The sequence below is a fragment of the Triturus cristatus genome, chromosome 10 (assembly GCF_964204655.1).
Source record: "Triturus cristatus chromosome 10, aTriCri1.1, whole genome shotgun sequence".
In the NCBI taxonomy this organism is placed as follows: domain Eukaryota; kingdom Metazoa; phylum Chordata; class Amphibia; order Caudata; family Salamandridae; genus Triturus; species Triturus cristatus.
Window position 1 is genome coordinate 276,862,624 of NC_140593.1, and position 18,486 is coordinate 276,881,109.

Consider the following 18,486-nt stretch of genomic DNA (forward strand, 5'->3'; position numbering starts at 1 on the left):
TTTCTCCATAAAGTAGAAAAATATATTCTGAAATGAAGGACAGGAAACCGGACAACAGCCTTCAACAAACATCCTCATTTCCTCTTTTAGCCAGGACCATCTTTTAACAAGAAAAAGAGGCATCAGAATCTAGGGCTACACTTGAATTCTGGTCGCAACTACACATGAACTCGGATTTTAGATAGCATTAAATCTGGTTCACCTTGTGATCCTCTTCCAATTTCGGTGCTTCAACAGCTTAAGCCCCCTTCACTCCTGATAATTGTGGAACTTCTGAACGCCTCCCTAAAGGAAGCACGCAATGGTGGTTCCTCTCTTAAAGAAGGCCAACGCTGATCCGGACCAGCCGTCCAACTACCGGCCTACTTTACGGCTTCCGTCCTTTTAAAAAATTCTTGAAAAGCACATAAACTCTCAACTAGCCATATTTGTTGAATCACAATTTTTTTTTACATCCATCTCAGTCAGGTTTTAGAGCCGTTTTTTCGACCGAAACAACACTCATTGGAGTCATGGAAAGGCTGCGATACCATCTAGATGCAGGAGCTACGGTAGCCCTCATACTGCTGGACTTAAGCGCAGCGTTTGACACGGTCTCTCATACCGTGTTAGTGGCGGCTTTACGATCCTTGGGTATAACTGGAACAGCACTTAATTGGCTTATTACTTTTCTAACAGACCGTACGTTCCAGGTCTTCTCTCCAGCCGCATGTTCCAATAAGCATTTTTCCCCCTATGGGGTACCCCAGGGCTCTATTTTAAGCCCTTTATTGTTCAACGTGTATTTCAGACCTTTAGCCAACATTGCAGAAGAGGCTGGGTTGTCCCTGTTCTCCTATGCAGATGACACCCAGATTATCTTCTCCCTCTCTGCTGAGAAAGCATCTGTAACTTCGGCTTTGCAGCTAGGTCTGTGGGATATTGCATCTTGGATGCAGGCTAATTTTCTTAAACTTAATGGGGAGAGAACGGAGGTCTTGATCCTGGGGAAGCATACAGATCTCTGAGGCCCCCAACATTGGCCCATTGAAATGGGTGCTGTCCCTGAACCTTCTCGCCATATTCACAATCTAGGCTTCATCATAGACGACTCACTATCTATGAAAAACCAATCTGTAAAGGTGGCTGCAACTTGTTTTACCATACTGAAATGGCTCAAAAAGATTACCTAGATGCTGCCCAGCTCCACCCAGATAACTGTGGTCCAAGCTCTTGTCACATCAAGACTGGACTATGGCAACATTCTCTATTTGGGGCCAATAAGGAGGTAACTCACAAGCTACAGGTAGTCCAGAACTCTGCCACCAGACTGATTTGTCAGGTTCCCAGAATTGCCTCAATCTCAGGCACTCTGCGTGACCTTCATTGGCTCAGGGTGGTGAGCATAATTAAGTTCAAAGGCCTGAGCTACATGTTCAAAATCAAATCTGGAGCGGCCCCACAATACCTGCAGGCTCTGGTTCACCCCTACGTGCGCTCCCCTCTGCCACTGAGGCGAAGTTCTCTGTACCTAGAATTAGACTGTCACATATGGGCGGTCGATCATTTGCCTACTTAGGCCCCACTTTATGGAACTCTCTCCCTGCGACGCTTCGCAATGAAACTGTATATGTGAATTTTCGTAAAAGCCTAAAAACATGGCTGTTTAATCAATAATTGTTCCCTTCTTCTTGGTCCTTCCTAGCTGGCGCCGGGATATCCTTTTTGGGTAGCTGTTGCGCCTTACAAATTAAAAATACAATACAATACAATACTATCTGGCCAGGAGTTGCCTACATAAAGATGAGAAAATATGGGGCACTTGGAAGTTGCTCTTAAGATTAGTAAATGTGAATACAGGGGCATTAATATACAGCGTCACATCTTAAATTTGTCTTTATAAAAGGAGCAATAAAGGTTTGATAAGGAAGGTGGTTCAGACTGTTCCAAGGGGATTATTGTACACTGCGCCTGTTTGAGCCAAGTGGATTCTGAGCATGCATCACAATGTGTCTGATTCCTATACATTCTATTTTATGACAATGAAGGTATGTAATTTTAGTAAAGTCTCTCCCACTCAAATACAAATGTCCCATAAGGAGTTGCCTCATGTAAGGAAATGGCTCTTTTTTCCTATGGTCACCCCCAGAGTTTTGAACTGATGCTGTAGGTATTTACACGCTGAGAGTGCATGGAGGCCTGCTAACCAGACCTCAGTGCCAGTGCCCTTAAAATGTGTTTGTTTGACCGGCTTAGACCCAATTGGCATAAGTTAACTTTCGTGCAAGTCCCTACTATATGGTACCAAGGGCCTGTAAGTTACATCATCATCCAAGGGACTTCAGCACTGGTTGTGCCACCCTGAGTGTGATAAAGGTAAAACGAGGCTCTCAGTTTGCCTCTGCAGACTGGAAGGGCAGTTTTAAACTGCTAACTCGACTATGCCATTTAAAACAATGGCAAAGCCCAGCCTTTCTTTTTCGGTAGAGCCTAGTAGCGCGCATGCGTTGCCCTGCGAGGCATGCTGTATCTACTCAGGGTGTTTAGACCATGCCCACCACTTCCCATTTGTCCCTTTGTGTGCCTTTCTGAATCCCTTTCTTTTTATTGGTAAAACATTGCTTTTTGTCCAGCCTATGGGTGTGTTTTTTCACTTTGTGGTGATTGCCCCTTTTACATGCCCACTTACTCTCTGAATTAATTTATTTTTCATTCATTGAATTGGCCCCCTGCCGTGAACACAGCTTTAACATCGGCGCACTATAATTTTTAAACATTTTTTTCGACACGGTTAAGGCTGTCAGGGCAGCAGGCATGTGAGTCAAAGTGTTACTGACGCGGAGACTCAAACCCTGTACCAAGTCTGAAGTCGGCAGCTCTGGAGGTTATGCCAAAGCCTCTCTTTTGCTGGGCATAGGACGGCAGAAACCCAAGCAGAGGGTCCTAGCAGAACGGGGAGGAAGGGCGGGTCGTGAAGGAATCTGCAGCTAGAACCGTCTCTACCAGATACAGAGTTACCGAAGGTAAGTAACTTGTACATCTGATAGAGACTACTAGCCGCAGATTCCTTAACGTAGAATAGATACCCTAGCCATACCCAGAAGGGAGGAGGGCCTGCGAGAGAACCCCCCCCACCTGGAGAGACACAGAGCCCCAGCAGGGGACATGTCACAGGGACAAGAAGGGAAAGGCCAGGATATCCTAAGCCCCACCACCCCGCAGGGGCAGACAGTGCCCGAAAAGCCTCAAGGAACACAAGGACCACCTCAGCCCCTAGGGACAAGAGGTAGAACCGGAGGCAGGGCCCCCCTGAAGAAACACAGACAGTGACAGAAGAGAGGAGAACACACCCCAGCCGTAAGCAGCGGACAAGGCAGGGAGGGCTCCACCGCCAAAAGTGCAGGCGGAAGAAGAAAGGCTCACCCCGGGTCCGCGTTGCACGCGGAAAAGAAGAAAACTGACGTCGGCGCGCCGGGGTGGGGCTTATGTGACCTCGCTGACGTCACACCAGCAGAGGACGTCGGGGCAGAGTTGCGAGTTGCCGCCCCCCGGGGCGCTGAGATGCTGGGCAAGAAAGTTTTCCGGGTCCAGTCTCACGCCTGGGGATAATTCTACGTTAAGGAATCTGCGGCTAGTAGTCTCTATCAGATACAGATGTTTATGCACAGGACAATCCATTGCAAGATGGCTCTCTTCTGCACCACTCTTCCCTTTTTTGTTACAGAGAAACCAACAAAAACCTGTTCTCTGGTTCGAATGATATAAAAAGCCCTCTTCTGATCAAGTCGGTGAAGCCTTTCCTCCTCCTTGGTGGGGTGAAATGGAGCACAGAAGGCCAGCAGGATCATGGATTGCCCTATATGGAAGGGCGTAACTACTTTCGGTAGAAAAGACACGTTTGTCCGAAGGACCATTTTATCAGGGAGAAATGAAGTGTATAGGTGTTGGACACCCAAGGCCTGGAGTTCATTCACTCACCTAGCAGATGTGATTGCTATAAGGAACACCATTTTGATAGTTAACAGGTGTAAGGAACACCTGTGCATAGCTTCAAATGGAGTGCACATTATATAAGTGAGAATCAAATTAAGGTCCGACTGAGGCATCACAAAAAATGTTGGTGGGAACATGTGGGTCAGAACAAAAAAAAAAAACTCTCTTCACAACAGGTGACCTGAAGAGAGATGGCAGATCCAGTAACTGCAAGAAGGCCGAAAGGGCGGAGAAATAATCTTTAACCATGCAACAAACCTCTCCAAGTGAACTGAAATACATACCTAGGTAAAGGGCGCCTGGCTGCCAGAATGACCCTCACCCACTTCGGAAGGAAAATCAAATTTTCTCCGCTCAGTCTCAAGCATGTAAGTCTAAGTCATGTAAGCTTGGATGGAGGACTCGGCCCTGCTTCTGCAACAGAAGTTTCTGCCAAGAGGTAGCCATATTGAAGGACAGATGCTCATTGCCATACATTCTGGGTATCACACTCACCTCCCCCAGTCCGGGGCCACTAGGATGAATGGGCTCAATTTGCCTTGATCTTTTTTAGCAATCTGGGCGTGAGGGGCAAGAGGGCATACAGGAGTCCTCATCCGCAATGCAGACAGAAGGCATCTCCCAAGAACGACTGCCTGGGCAACTCCTACGTGCAAATTTTGGATACTGCACGTTCCCTGCAGGGGCAAACAGACAGAGCAAGGTTGCTCCCCCTTACTGGAAAACACCCTGTACCACCTCTCAGTACAGCTGCCATTCATGAGCGCTAAACACCAGCATCTAAGTTTGTCCACACTGGAGTTAATGATCCTGACAGGTATTGGATGGTTAGGCAGAGCCTCTTGAAACAGGACCTGTGAACCCACATCGCGTTGTTTTATTGCACTACCACATCGCTGTGTGTTGTCTGTGAGAACCTGTAATTATCCCCCCCTTTAGGGTACAGAGAAACACCTTCAGTGCCAAGCGAATTGCAACTCCAACCAGTTGAGGAGGCGAGCTCTAGATGGAGACCAAAGTCCTCTGATCTCCACCTCTACCCAATATCCTCCCCAACTGAACAACAATACATTTGTTACGACCGTTCACGCTGGGTGAGATAGGGAGAAAAGTCAGCTGCAGGTTCAACTGCAGTCGAGCAGCTCCCACTGTAGATCTTTTCCAGTCTCCTTTGACACCTCAATGGAGTTTGACAGGTTGCCTTGGAGCCTATAAGACTTCAGATCCCACTCCAGAGCCCACATGAGCCACGTGGTGTGGTCCACAAGCACGATGCAATAGGCCAAAAGGCTATAAAGCTTCAAAGCCGCTCTCACCAAAACTCAAGTGACAGGCTGAAGCATTGGGATCATAGCCCAAATGTCCTGGACTCGTTGAGATTGGTTTTTCAAGCTATGTATTCAGGATGGCTCTGATGAAAAGGAGTCAGGTGGGACTTCTGCACATTGATGGAACAACCTAGCTATGTAACACTTCAGCCATCATCTGGAGGTAGCTTACAACTTTTTGAGGGGAGGTTGCCTTCAGTAGCCAGTTGTTGAGGTATGGGAAGACTACTTTACCCAACCTCTGCAGATGGGCTGCGACCACCAATATCACCTTTGTGAACACCCGAAGTACACTGGTCAAACTAAAGGGGGGCATGGGGAACTAAAAGTGCTCTTGGCCTACCTTGAGCCACAGGTAGCACCTGTGGGACTGCAGAATGGTAATATGAAAATATGCGTCCTGCAAATCAACTGTCACCTCCATTTACCTGGATCCAGGGCAGACAGAACTTGGGCCACATTAAGCATCCTGAACTTATCCTTCTGAAGGAAGAAGTTCAGAGAGCGAGAATTAGTCAAAGGCCTCTATCCTTTTCGGCACCAGGAAAAGACAGGAAGAACAATCAGTCCTGACCTCTGATGGCGGCACCTCCTCTATTGGTCCCTTAGCCAAGAGAGCTTGAACTTCTCAATGGAGTATGGACAAGTGGTCATCCGGGAGGTGTTGTGCTGCAGGTGGCATGTCCAGGGGATAGGACAGAAAAGGTAGGGAGCAGCCATGTTCTCTGATCTGGAGCACCCATAAGTCTGATATGATGCTCTGCCATGCGGGGAGATGAAAGGTGACAAAACCTTTTACCAGGAGATCGGGTGCCACCAAGTACAAATGAAAGTGGTTTTGCGGATGTAGCTGTGGGGGAGAGGTTGTAGTCTGGGTAGAACTTTGCCCCTGTAGGCCTGAATATTGTTGGCCGGCTCCCCGGCCTTGCCCCTGAAAGGGCTGAGAGGCCTGTTGCAGCTGGTGCCCATATTGCCACTGCCTGTGCAGATATCCACTGCAGAAGCCATGAAAGGGGCACCGTTGTTGGGGAAACTGCAGAGCTGGCTGAGGTACGGTTTACTCTCCTTAAATATTTTGAGGGCTTAGTCGGCCTTTGCCCCGTTGCAAGGCAAGTTCATGGAGGATAGCTGGCTGTCCAAAGAGAAGCCAATGGAGTAGATCAAGGTGTTCCACCTAAGCACCATGCTGGCAGTCGTATCCAGGCAGTCAGCTGGGTCCAGGTCAGAATGGATTGCATATTTCACAACATCTTGGTCATCGAGGATGTAGGGTATGTCTGATATCTTTGTCGACAGCTGACAATACATCCGCCACTCTGTACCTCAAGTTTATGAATACTATCCCCAGAAGGCACAATGTGTGGATGGATCACAGTGCAAAACGGGCACTTGAAAAACACGAATTTTGTGAATTTTCCATCTGCATGGGTTCTCTGTCGGGTGGAGTAGTGGGAAAAGAATTGACGGCTAGATTATGCATGTACCCTCAAGCTCTCCGGGGTAAGATGATGGAGCAAGAAGTTGGGATCCTTAGGAGCCGGCCTGTGCCAACTTGCCACTTGTCGGTTGACAAGGGGGCAAGATCGTGGTTTAGTCCAGGGGCTCACTATTATATCTGTCAGAGCCTTGTTAAAAGGAACAAGATGTTCCTCGGTGGTTGCTGCAGGGAACCTTTATCTAAATGTTGTGCTATATCTCCTGCTTAGGCAATGTTAAATCAAGCACTTTCGCTGTCCTCCTGATTAAAGATGTAAAGGTGGCAGATTCTTCTGTGGCAATTGGGTTAGGAGACGAGCGGCCAGTGTCAGGGGAGGTGGCAAGCCCATTGACATCCTGCAGATCATCAAAGTGTCCATCACTTCATAAAAAGCATTGACCACATCATCTTCATCTGGATCATAGTCATGGAATTCTGATTCTAATCTTATCCTATTCTATCAGATTAGAATTCAGCATCAGTGACATCGGAACTGGTGTTGGGGGCTTGCACCGGTGGTGTTGGTCTAAGTGCCGAAGACGGCATCGGACATTGTGCTGAGACTGGAGCTGGCAACACCATGCTCGGAGATGGGGTCGACCCCTGGTAGAGGTTGAGTAGTGCGGTTGGCGTCTAGCTGTTGGCCAATGGGCTTTCAACAGGCTGCGAACTCAAGTCAGTGTGGCCCAAAGGCGCTCTAGTAGGATTTGATGTTTCCAAAAATGGAGGCTGCAGTCGCCTTCAGGCATCATATTTTGTCTGGTGTGAATGTCCGCTGAAGGGGAAGGAGATGGAGCACCAGTGTTTCAGGAGCAGTGAAGCTACAAGGCCTGGAGGTACCTGGGGCGTTGGGTGATTTTAAGTGGTGAGAATGGTGGTACATCAGTGAACTGTGCTTAGAATTCTTGTTTTTTTTGTGGGAACGTTTTGACTTAACTGAACTGCTTGACCAAAAGGTGGAGCGGCCTTGAGATCCGTTCCTGGAATGAGAGCACACCTGCTTCTTCAACCTCAACTGAGACCGGTACTGCTTCCTTGACTTCTTTAGGAGCTTTGCGATGGCGAGCATGGCCTTAGGGTCCTAGATCGCTGTTTGATTCATCTTCGAACAACACAAAGAAGACTTCATGTCATGATCAGGGCTGAGTTACCACAGGAAGACATCGTGGGAGTCTGCCACAGACATTTGCAAGTGACAGTCAGGACACAGCTTGAAACCTGTCGTTTTAGGGCCGAAATCTGCTGTAAGGGCATTTAGTTTTGGAAAAAGACATTTCCTGAGGGACAGTTCTGTCAAAAAGTCAGCACTGCTAGCTTCGGATCCGCATTGGAAGGTGCAGAAAGAAAGGAACCAACATCAGCGCGCAGAGGTAGCGGTCTTGTAAGATCCGGATGCCACATCTGGATCAGATAGACCCAACGTGGAGTTGAACAACGCCACCTGTCAATGTGTGAGGGAATTGCTATTAAAGTTTTCAAATCCAGTTTGGCACGTGGTAGAAATTCACAAGGTGAGAAATATGTAGTTAGAAGTCTCTATCATAAATATAAATGCTGGAGAGCACAGGGCAGATTGGAAATCACTAGGATACGCCAAAGGGTGAAGATGTGAAAGGAAAGGCAAGTGTCACAGTCTCACTTGCAGTTGGTTAATGTACCTTCACAAACATGTTCATATAGGCAGAAATTAAATGGATCACTTAGAGTGAAAGGACACAGCAAAAGGAAGAAAATGTTTCTCACAACAGTAATAGCAAGAGGTAGCAACCGCTGGATGTGTGGGGTTGGATTAAAGAAGAATGGCTGGAATACATTACACATAAGACCATTTCTGCCTTTTGGTTAGGTTTGTGCTATAGAAATACACTATATATATATATATATATATATATATATATATATATATATATATATATATACACACACACACACACACACACACACACACACACACACACACACACACACACACACACACACACACATAAGGATACAAAATGTAATACAAATGTACAGGTTTTAAGTTATAAGAAACTCTTTTACTTAGTGTTTTGGGGAATGATAGTGCTCTTCTGGAAGCACTAAAACAAAGTTACAATATTTATCTGGACCTCGTCATACACACTACAAATTATGTTATCAAAAAATACAATTTGAAAGGAGAACGCAAAACGTTTGTGTGCTAAATAATGAAGGAGGAATATATCATGGGAAAAAAAGTATATTTCATATAATCAGAAAGGAAGTTTAACGCAAATAAAGTTTCCATTTTCTACCCAGTTTCTCTTTTCAGCCAATGAAATAATGCCCTAATCCTCTAGAATGCACAAACTGTAGGCACCTCTTTGAACAAAACATGTCAGATGTATGTAGCTATTAGGATCGTAAGTTCTTTACCTATGTTGGGAATTCCCAGCGGATCGTGGCGATTCAATGCCTGATCGGGATCGACCTGATGAAAGTCTTTGATCACTATACACGTCCATCCCTCCCGTTGGCAGATAAGGGGAATCAGTCCGCATTTCATTAGCTGCAATAATTACAGTCATAATTAATAAAAAAAATGAGGCCATACTTTTAGCATTATGGAAACTCCACCATGAAAAGTTATTACATTTAATCTGTTTTACATTAGAAACAATCATTGTGCAGTTCAGTATACTGACTCCTATTTCAAAAAGTCTATATTTGTTAAATAAAGGTCACAACTATGTACACACAGAGATAATAAACAAGCCTCTTCCCCAAACTATTAATACATTATAAACATGTTCCTTACAAAGTAGGTGAGCGATCTTTCTCTACATTATTTATCTTTAAAATTCACTATGGAATGTTTCCTATCCAGAATAATCTCAAAGAATGAAACACATGCCAATGCAACTACTGAGTATTGAAGTACTCAAAGTTTGTGGACTGGCTATTGGACACAATTCCAGGGTTCTGGCATCCACCAAAGTAGGCCTAGTGAGGGACACAGCGTAGGCTTATTTAAGAGGATTAATATCCTAACTGGAAAAACGCCAGGTATTTGGATATCCAAGAAGCAAATATACATAGAGGACTCTTTAACCTTCATTCGTCCACATCCCAGAAACAGATACGGTTTGAAATTGAACTTATAAAGCATTATCTTGCACAACAGGCAGCCTTTGTAAAAACCTGCAAAAAGAGACTCTCCGCAAAACTCTGTGAGCTACTTGGTTTGGAAAACAAAGCACGGCCCATGGACACAGTATTTAGAGCAATTGGTGGCCATCTTTAATATTAAAGATATGTGGGATATAGTGACCTCACATACCCTATTTGAAGAACAAATAAAGCTGTAAAGCGATTCTCAGATATGCAAGATAGAGCTCAATTAGAGCTCACTTATAAAAAAAAAAACACCTAGATAATATTCAACTCATAACAAACCCACCCAACAGCAATATTTGGGGGAAAAAAATTGTTACCATACAAACAAAATGTTTTTATTTGTTTTACTTCACACTGCACTGGAAACAAACCTTAAGTGCTCAAAATTGCAGACTGTGGATATAGGAAAACTTTTTAACATATTCTCTGCATTTGTCCTGATACCGCGTCAGATCCAAAGATTTTGTAAAAACGGGTGAAATGTATAGACTTAGTCTCACGGGTACTAATTACTCAGAACCCCTAACTACTGCTCATGGAGTCATCATCATTTATTTCTTAAGCTTAAATTCAAACACTGAAAAAAACTAATGGTTTACAAATGCTAATTTGCACAGATTAAGATTTTCTTATATAATGGTTCAATACTTTTTCTAACTTATTGTGTTGTATAACTATTTTGTAAGGGTTTGTATTAAACAAACAATAAACATATTCTTTGTCAATACAAACGTAGCCCAAAGTTACAAGCACTGGGGCACTGCTTCATGTGCATTACTATTGGTAGATCATTCAGAATTTGTGTGAATCAGTTCACACCTATCTGCAGGTTTGCGCTAGCAGAGATGGAGGGCTTTTACCAGTACAGTCATTGATCATCGTTATCTTCTCTTCGAGGAGCTAATCTCTGTGTATGGGTCTTAAGGGCCCTGCCGTTCTTGAAAATTTCCACGAAGTCTGCAGCTTGTAGAATATCTTTGAAGGTGTGGGGTCTTCAACTTACAGTGAGCTGCAGACAGGCTGGAGACAGCATGGTGTAAGGGATGTTGGTCTATTGCAGTGTTCTTTTTGTTGGTAGGAAGGCAAGTCTTGCCTCCTGCTCCGACTGCATGAAGTGCGGAATTAGGTGATACACTGGAACATTTATAGTGGAGGTCTCTCTTCTCTCTGGCCAGCTGGAGTGACTCATCTCTGTTACAGTAGTTTAATAATCGTACAATAATGGGCCTCCAACTATCAACTACATCTGTCAGTAAGACCTCAATGAAATCTTCCATCTTCCCAGTTTTGGTGGTATCTGATAGGCCCAGTATACATAGATTGTTACCTAAAGACTTGGCTTCCAAATTTTCATTTTTCTTTTAATGAGCACAAATTGTTTCTCCGAAATAGCCAGTCTAGCATTATGTAAAGGTGTCAGTCTTGGAAATGTGTGTGTTCTGCCATGTCCATGCTTTCTGCTGGTTTGCCTATACACTCCTTCATCTGGTCAACCTTTATCAGTGAGGAATTTGGTTTGCCATTGATTGGTAAACTTTTCTGTACTTCAAGAATCAATGCCGTGGTGCCTGTTCTGTCCTCAGCTGCTCCCAGACCAGCAGCTGCCCCACCCGCATAGGCACAATCTGTGTGAGCCAAGTTTTGTTGCTTGCCCTGCTACAATTTGAGCCTAGCCTGGAGCTGATCATGTTTTGCTATAATTAAGTTCCTGGTATATGGGGAGGGGGGGATTTTAGACACAGCAGGATATCAGTTTGAGAATATATCAGCGAGGTGTTGCTGATATATTGGTGGTCAGCAGTGAGACCTGTCCACACAAACGTTTTCCAGGTCCAAAGCCCAGGCTTAATTGCTGCAGTTTAAGTGCCAGTGCATTCTAACCGAGAGGGCCAGGCACCAATCAGGCCTATCTTTTTTTGTTGTTTAAATTTCTGTTATTAAATGTTGTATTTTTTATCCACTGCACTTAATACATCTGCAACACAGTGCAATTTACACATTAAAACTGTTCTGAGTATATTTGTTGCATAATACATCTCACTATTGGAGTCAGAATCATGTCCAGTGCGTTAACATCAGGGTGATGCAGTGGTGGACAAACTTAAAATATTTTTTTTCAGCGCAACAGTGATATAACAGGGGGAAAACGAAGACAGTACATTTACCCTTCCTCTCAGTTTTAGACCATTAACCAATCAGGCCTATTACTACATCTTATAGCCCATGTCAGGCCTGGCCAGCCATAACAGAATGCAGGCCTCACTGCATCTGAGGGTATGGCCCGCTCGGCAAGGGCCAACCTGCTTCCACTGCCAACAGTGCCACCTGAGGGTGCGCCTGAATGGGCCAACCGCTTCGCATTCTAGTCTGGGCACTTAGACGTTCTGTTGCACACGGCAGAGCCCCACTGTGCTAAATCTTTGCTGCTCAGCAGGCTGCAAACACAGGTCGTGGAGTACTTTAAGTCATCCCCGTCCCCAGGGTTTAACAGTCATTTGGAATCTTCACTGGTGCTCTACCATCTCAGAAGTGGTGGTCCCATCAATGTTAGCCTCAGCTCATTGCAGGATACTGTGAACTTGTGCTTCGGGAGTCTCATGCATCTTTGGCTGTGGCTTTTTGGCAACCCACTCTTCAGATGGATACTTCTAACTGCAGATTCCTCAACTTCAGGATAGATACCAAAGCAGAACCTCAGTGGGTTATGTCAATTGGGTGGGTGAGGACTCTAGATAAAATATGGAAGATCTTTTATAATAGTCGGCAAAGACCGCACAGCCCCATATCATGTAATAAAAGCCCCCTATTTCCAGGGAACAATTAGGCATCAGACACATTCGGGTCCGCCATAGCCTTAAAGGAGTACGGTAAGTGACATGAAGGCATTTGAACTGAATGAGCCTGAGCTGTGAGGGGATAGTGAGTATCCTAGGAGCCATACAGGCATCCCGCCAGTTGTTGCCATCCACTGTGTCAATCCACACAGCCCATCTGGTTCTCGGGTGCCCAAACAGGTGCGGGGAGTTGATCACAAGCAAGTGCTAGGTGCCACTTTGTTTCCTCGCTCTGGTGGCCATTATTTTCGTGCTCCAAAGCCAGGATACCAGCCTCCAGCTTGAGAAGTTGGCATCTTTTTTCACTTTCCCCACCCCTCAAGCAAGATTAGGAAATTCTCAGAACCCTCCTCTGCTGTTGCGAAAGAAGATTCTACCAAATGGGCAGCTTGATCCGAAAACCGATAGTCTGATCCCACTTGGGGTGGCTGAGAACATCTTTTTGAGAGCCCTAGGCAGCCTCTCAAAAAACACCCTGCTAGTACCAATGACTCACAAGGCCTGGTTTAGACCCCTATTGCACTGGCTTATGATGAAATATACCCCAGCACTAGGGAACTTTTACAAAGCTCTGCAAGAACTGGTGGCACTGGATACATTTGGTAAGATTAGGTGGATAATCTATGTCAAGGATTCCTTAACCCAGCTTGATCAAGAAGAATACTGGTCCACCACTCCCTCTATGGAAAATGTACCTGGGGTTACCCGTAAGGATGCCTTTTGAGAGCACATGTATTACGATTAAATGAGGAATGTGAACCAAGGGTCGGTGACTTGAAACTTATAAACTTCAAGTCTGACCCTGGATTTGAACTTTTCTTAGATTATATCCATTCACCTATAGCAAAACAATTGTATCTTACATTTTGCTACGGTAAATTACCTCTCTTTTCCTTACAAGCCAAATTGAATGCTCAATCTGCTCTGAGTTCTATCTGTCCGTAATGCCGGCAGGCAGGAGAATCCTTGGTTTATTTCTTCTGCTTCTTCTTATGTTAGGCCTAGAATATCTTGGATCATTCCAATTTCTAAACTACTCAGTTGTAGACAGCTCCATGCAGTCCTTAGGCTCCTTCTCTCAGTGCATTTGCAGTTAGTCATTTGCATAGTTGCTAAATATCTACACTGGAGCTTGAGCATCAGAAGTAATGCACTGGGATGAGCACCCCTACCAATAGGTAATTCCTCGAGCACAGGAATATTCCCTCAGCCAGTAGAATGTTTTCTTTCTTGATTATCTCTATACGCACTGCCAGGGATACTAACCTCTGTGATCCCACATTATCTGTATTGCACTGTCACCAGCTGTTAATGCATTTAAAGCATATGCCGTTTACTTACTGTTATTAGCTTGTCCTGCACTCTTACTTGTTTCTGCATATAAAACTATATAGGTTTTAGTAAACGTAGGTATACATGCCAAAACTGTTATACTATACAGCGCCCAAAATGTCTAAGTGCGGAGGTGGCTCTGATGGCAAGTGTAAACGGTGTGGCTCAAACCAGGCGGAAATTATACATGTTTTTTTCATGCCCTAAATTAGAATCTTTGCTACAAGGGATATGGAGATTCCTAAGTCATGTCACCAAAGGGCAGATCTGTGTCACTTCTCAAATTAGGTTATTAGGGTTGGTAGATGATACAGAAGACAATGTGATTTTAAAGAAAGAATCTTATTTGATATTTATCGCATGGCTGTAGCACGTCTTTGCATTGTGTCAGACTGGCTGAAACCAGAGCCTCTAACATTTGCAATGTGGAGATCCAGATTTATGGCCATATATAACTTGGAAATGAGTTTATACAGACGTAAGGGTTGCAAGAAGAGACAGTGGGAGGACCAAAATCTGGTCCTCAGTTACTGAATTGATTAAGGATTTGGAGGGTTCAATCTGAGGTAGAAATGCAATCGGGATGCTGGTAAGCCTATCTTGAGCTGCAAGGGATATTAGATATCAACATTGTATATTAAATGCATGTATTATTTAAATATATATATGTTTTAGCTTCTCTATCCTGGACATTTGCACCTTGTATTTTTATTAATTATAATGAGATATCTAAGGTTATTGTAAGGGCTATGTTTATGACGTCTTATGAATTGAGCCCCTTTTTTTCATGCACTTTAACAAACGGCAAGGAAACTTATTTTGGTATGAACCTATATTGCTAATCTTTTATGATATGCGATTTTGATACTATGTATATGTATTACCACTTAGCACCTTATCCAGTGTATGGAGATATTTTCTTCATGCTTCAGGATTAGCTGGTAGCTTGTTTTAATATCAATTAAGACTTAAAAGAAGAATGAATTTGTATGCCAAGAATGTTCAGAATGTACTAAAGATTACTTCTATTTGGTATGCCATATAGTCTTCTTTTTTGTCTTTTGACCAATTAGGATGGACATCTATTTCCTTTTATGTCTCTGTGTGTCTTGCCTACGAATGTTATGTATAATCACAGGGTAAAATGAATCAATAAATAAATAAATAAATCTTGTTTGACAGCTGACCTGGTGTCAGACAGGACCCGCTTAAGCTACAGATTTACAATAGATTCGTATAGGTGTGAAGCAGTCTGCTAGGTTTAGGATACAGAAATTCATAATTTTGCAGGAGAAACATAGCATCTGTATTCAACGTGCGAATGCCTTGGGAAACTCCCTGGCTGAAGGCTTACGCAACATCAAATCTAAGCTCAATATAAGGAAAATAATTAACCCTTGGATAGAGTTCACTGATGGAGCAGAAGGTCCTGAAATGAAATTGTCTCCAGGGCAGAGGATAAATGTTTTTCCCAATAAGTAGGTGTGTTGAGCAGCTGTTATGAACTAATTTGCAATGCAACCGTTTACAAACTAGGCTGAAGTGAAAACTGCTGTATGAAAATTAATCTGACTAGAGTTTAGAATTGGAGAACAGGGACACCAGAGTTGGTCTTAATATATGACTTTTACTTAATGGTTTTTTTAAGTTGTGTTTATGATCAGACATAGCAAATGTCTCAAACACTTATCACAGAACCTGTTCTATATACTGAACATAGCTGAATAAAATTAAATGTAATTTGGTATAAATATTTAGTTTTTTCTTTACCTGGACTTTGTGCAAACCCATTCCTATTAACAGTCACTGAGCTGGGACCCATTGCTCGTTGCCATCTACGAACTAAGAACTTCATTCTGTAAAGCAATATACAGACATATTTTAATTCATTTTTACCTTCATACATTTTAAGGCAAATGTTAACGCTTACTCAAAGTCAAAGTTAAAGAAAGCTTTATTTCGGCCATATGGCCATAAAAGCACATAAAATAATACAAATACATTTTATACGATAATAAGTTAAGAGATGTTAGAGTAAAATATCATCGTAGAACTAAGAGCACGAGTCTAGATTGTGCGAGGCTTTCTGGCTCAACATTGGCTGCACTCCCTCTTGACAGTTCTCAATGCTAAAATTGTGCGGGCGATATTCAACAGTGGAAGTGTATTCTACATCACAACAAGAAGGGTTGCAGTATCCAGTGTTATTAGTAATTGCCATTGCATTAATATATATAAAACTCAAATCAGTTAATATATGATAGAGTTGCTAACTTTGACTGGTAGCCACTAGGCACATATTAAACAAGCATTTTCAATGCAATAGGTCTCGCATTATTAAAGTTTGAGCTGTTGGCATTGCTAATAATAATAATGCAACACCAATAGCAGTTCAAAGATTCAGTAATATGAGACCTATTGCATTGCAATTGTTTTTTTTTATATAGCACAAACTTGAGTGAAAGGTGTGTATTTATGTTGCATTGAGTACAGTGTAATTATGTGTTGTGTTATTATGTGGCACAGAGTGGTATTGTGTGGAGTGTATTTATCTTGCATTAAGTAGAGAGTAATTATGTGACGTGCAATTGTGTAGTACTGAGTGGTATGTGGAGTGTATTTATGTTGTATTTAATACAGTGTAATTATGTGATGTGTAATCACACAACCACACACACAAAACCACACCCACAACCGCACACACAACCACAAACTTAACACACACACTCAGCCACCATCGTTGTCATGCCCCTAGGCAGTGTTTTCTATTGATTTATAGATGATTAGGAGCCACTTAAAACTTCTTAAGTCTAGCTTCAGTGAGGACGTTTTGTTTTACTAAAAATATATGTATGATAATAATGTATTTACTTATATGGGATTGCAGCCATCCCTGTACATCCATTATTCAGTAATGGTGATATTCACACTTTTCTCCTGACCACCACAGCTCACAGTATGAGGCAATAGGTCAGCCCCCATCAGCAATTGGCTAAAATCACTGAGTGACTGCATTCTGCCCTTTCATAATGAGCACATGTACGCACAAGGTGATTCCATTCAGTGGCAGGGTCTAATATAATAACGTGTTCTTTTTGACCCAATATTTACTTTCCCTAAAATGAAGAGGGCCCAGCAGCTTCCTTCAAAAGAAAGTTTTACAAAAACCAACACAGAACAAAACAAACATTCATAAAGACAAAAGGGTGGCAGTCAAGACCAGAGAAATTGGCTTTGTGGTGAATGATTGTTTTTCCAATATATTTTGCCTTAAACCTGAAAAGGTTGTAGTTGTCCACCTACCTAAGTTACTGGTAATGTTCAAATCCAAAAGCATTGGATATGCGGTGGTGCCATTTACATCTAGGTGCATTACCAAGGCCCGGAGTGATTCTGCACTTGAATGCTTTTAGTAGATGTGCAGAAGATGGCTTTCTCAGGGGAGTTGCAAGGAAATACACTGCAAATAGGGTGAATGCTCAAATAGTACTAATTTGATGAGTATCCCCTCAAGTTTTCAATGTAGTCCCCACATTTTACAATCTAAGGTGTAAGTGGTGTGGAAAGTGTGGAAGAATGTATCAGTATTAGAATTGTCACTAGGTACATGTGAGATGAAAAATCCTTTCAAGAGGAAAAAAAATCCTGTTTTACAATTTTCCTGCCCATGTTCATTCACAGACCACTCAATAATTGGATGACACAAGCCACATAGGTTACACGTACATGGTGTAGCAAAAGAAAGTGTTAATCGGTAAAGGTATTGAATAAGGTACCATTTCTGCATAGAACCCATGACATTTAGAATTTGCACATTTGCACATAGCTGTCAAAAGCACAACCAGCAAATATAAAAACTGAGAAATTCGTGGCGCCGATCATACCATGTGTATTTTTTTTATATTTCCTTCATGCATTGACTTTGATCAAAGCACCCTTTCAAAGAAAAGTCAGGCGTGACTTTTTATGGTTTACAGGTGAGACTTTGTTACTGGACTGACAGCAGATCAAGCATAAAAGAACATGCCATGGCAATACTTTATGTGCAAGCATGCATACACAACCGCATAACTTAAGTTTCCCAGACACATTTCCCTATAAGGCGCCTAGTTAAATGCGTACAGGAACCACCACAAAAAAGCAAGGTGTTTAGTTCTTATCTACCCTCCGATCACCTCACTAGTAAAGTGCGGGCACCTCTATATGTGCGATCTGAGTTGGCTGGAGGGACATGGCCTGTCTTGTTTGAAGACTCGAAGCTTGTGGCAGAGAATCCATTCTTGTCTGTTATTACTTACCACCTCTTCCACAGTTGGAAGTCAGTCTGGGAGACGGCCTCCGATTATGACAGCCAGAGGTGTAGTTGGGTTTCTGGCTAAACAGATGTGCCTCAGGGTTTCTGGCA

The 18,486-nt window shown here is 43.2% G+C and overlaps 1 protein-coding gene across 5 annotated transcripts in view; it reads right to left on the reverse strand.

Moving 5' to 3' along the window:
* The window catches only part of AKAP9 (A-kinase anchoring protein 9), a 1,384,828-nt gene that overhangs the window by 15,141 nt on the left and 1,351,201 nt on the right, over positions 1–18,486 (reverse strand). For all 5 annotated transcript variants that reach the window (XM_085631105.1, XM_085631108.1, XM_085631107.1 and 2 more), the window contains 2 exons: positions 15,852–15,937; positions 9,175–9,307 (listed from right to left, as the gene is read on the reverse strand). In XM_085631105.1, coding sequence (XP_085487231.1) covers positions 9,175–9,307; positions 15,852–15,937 — 219 coding nt within the window. The remainder of the gene's footprint in view (positions 1–9,174; positions 9,308–15,851; positions 15,938–18,486) is intronic.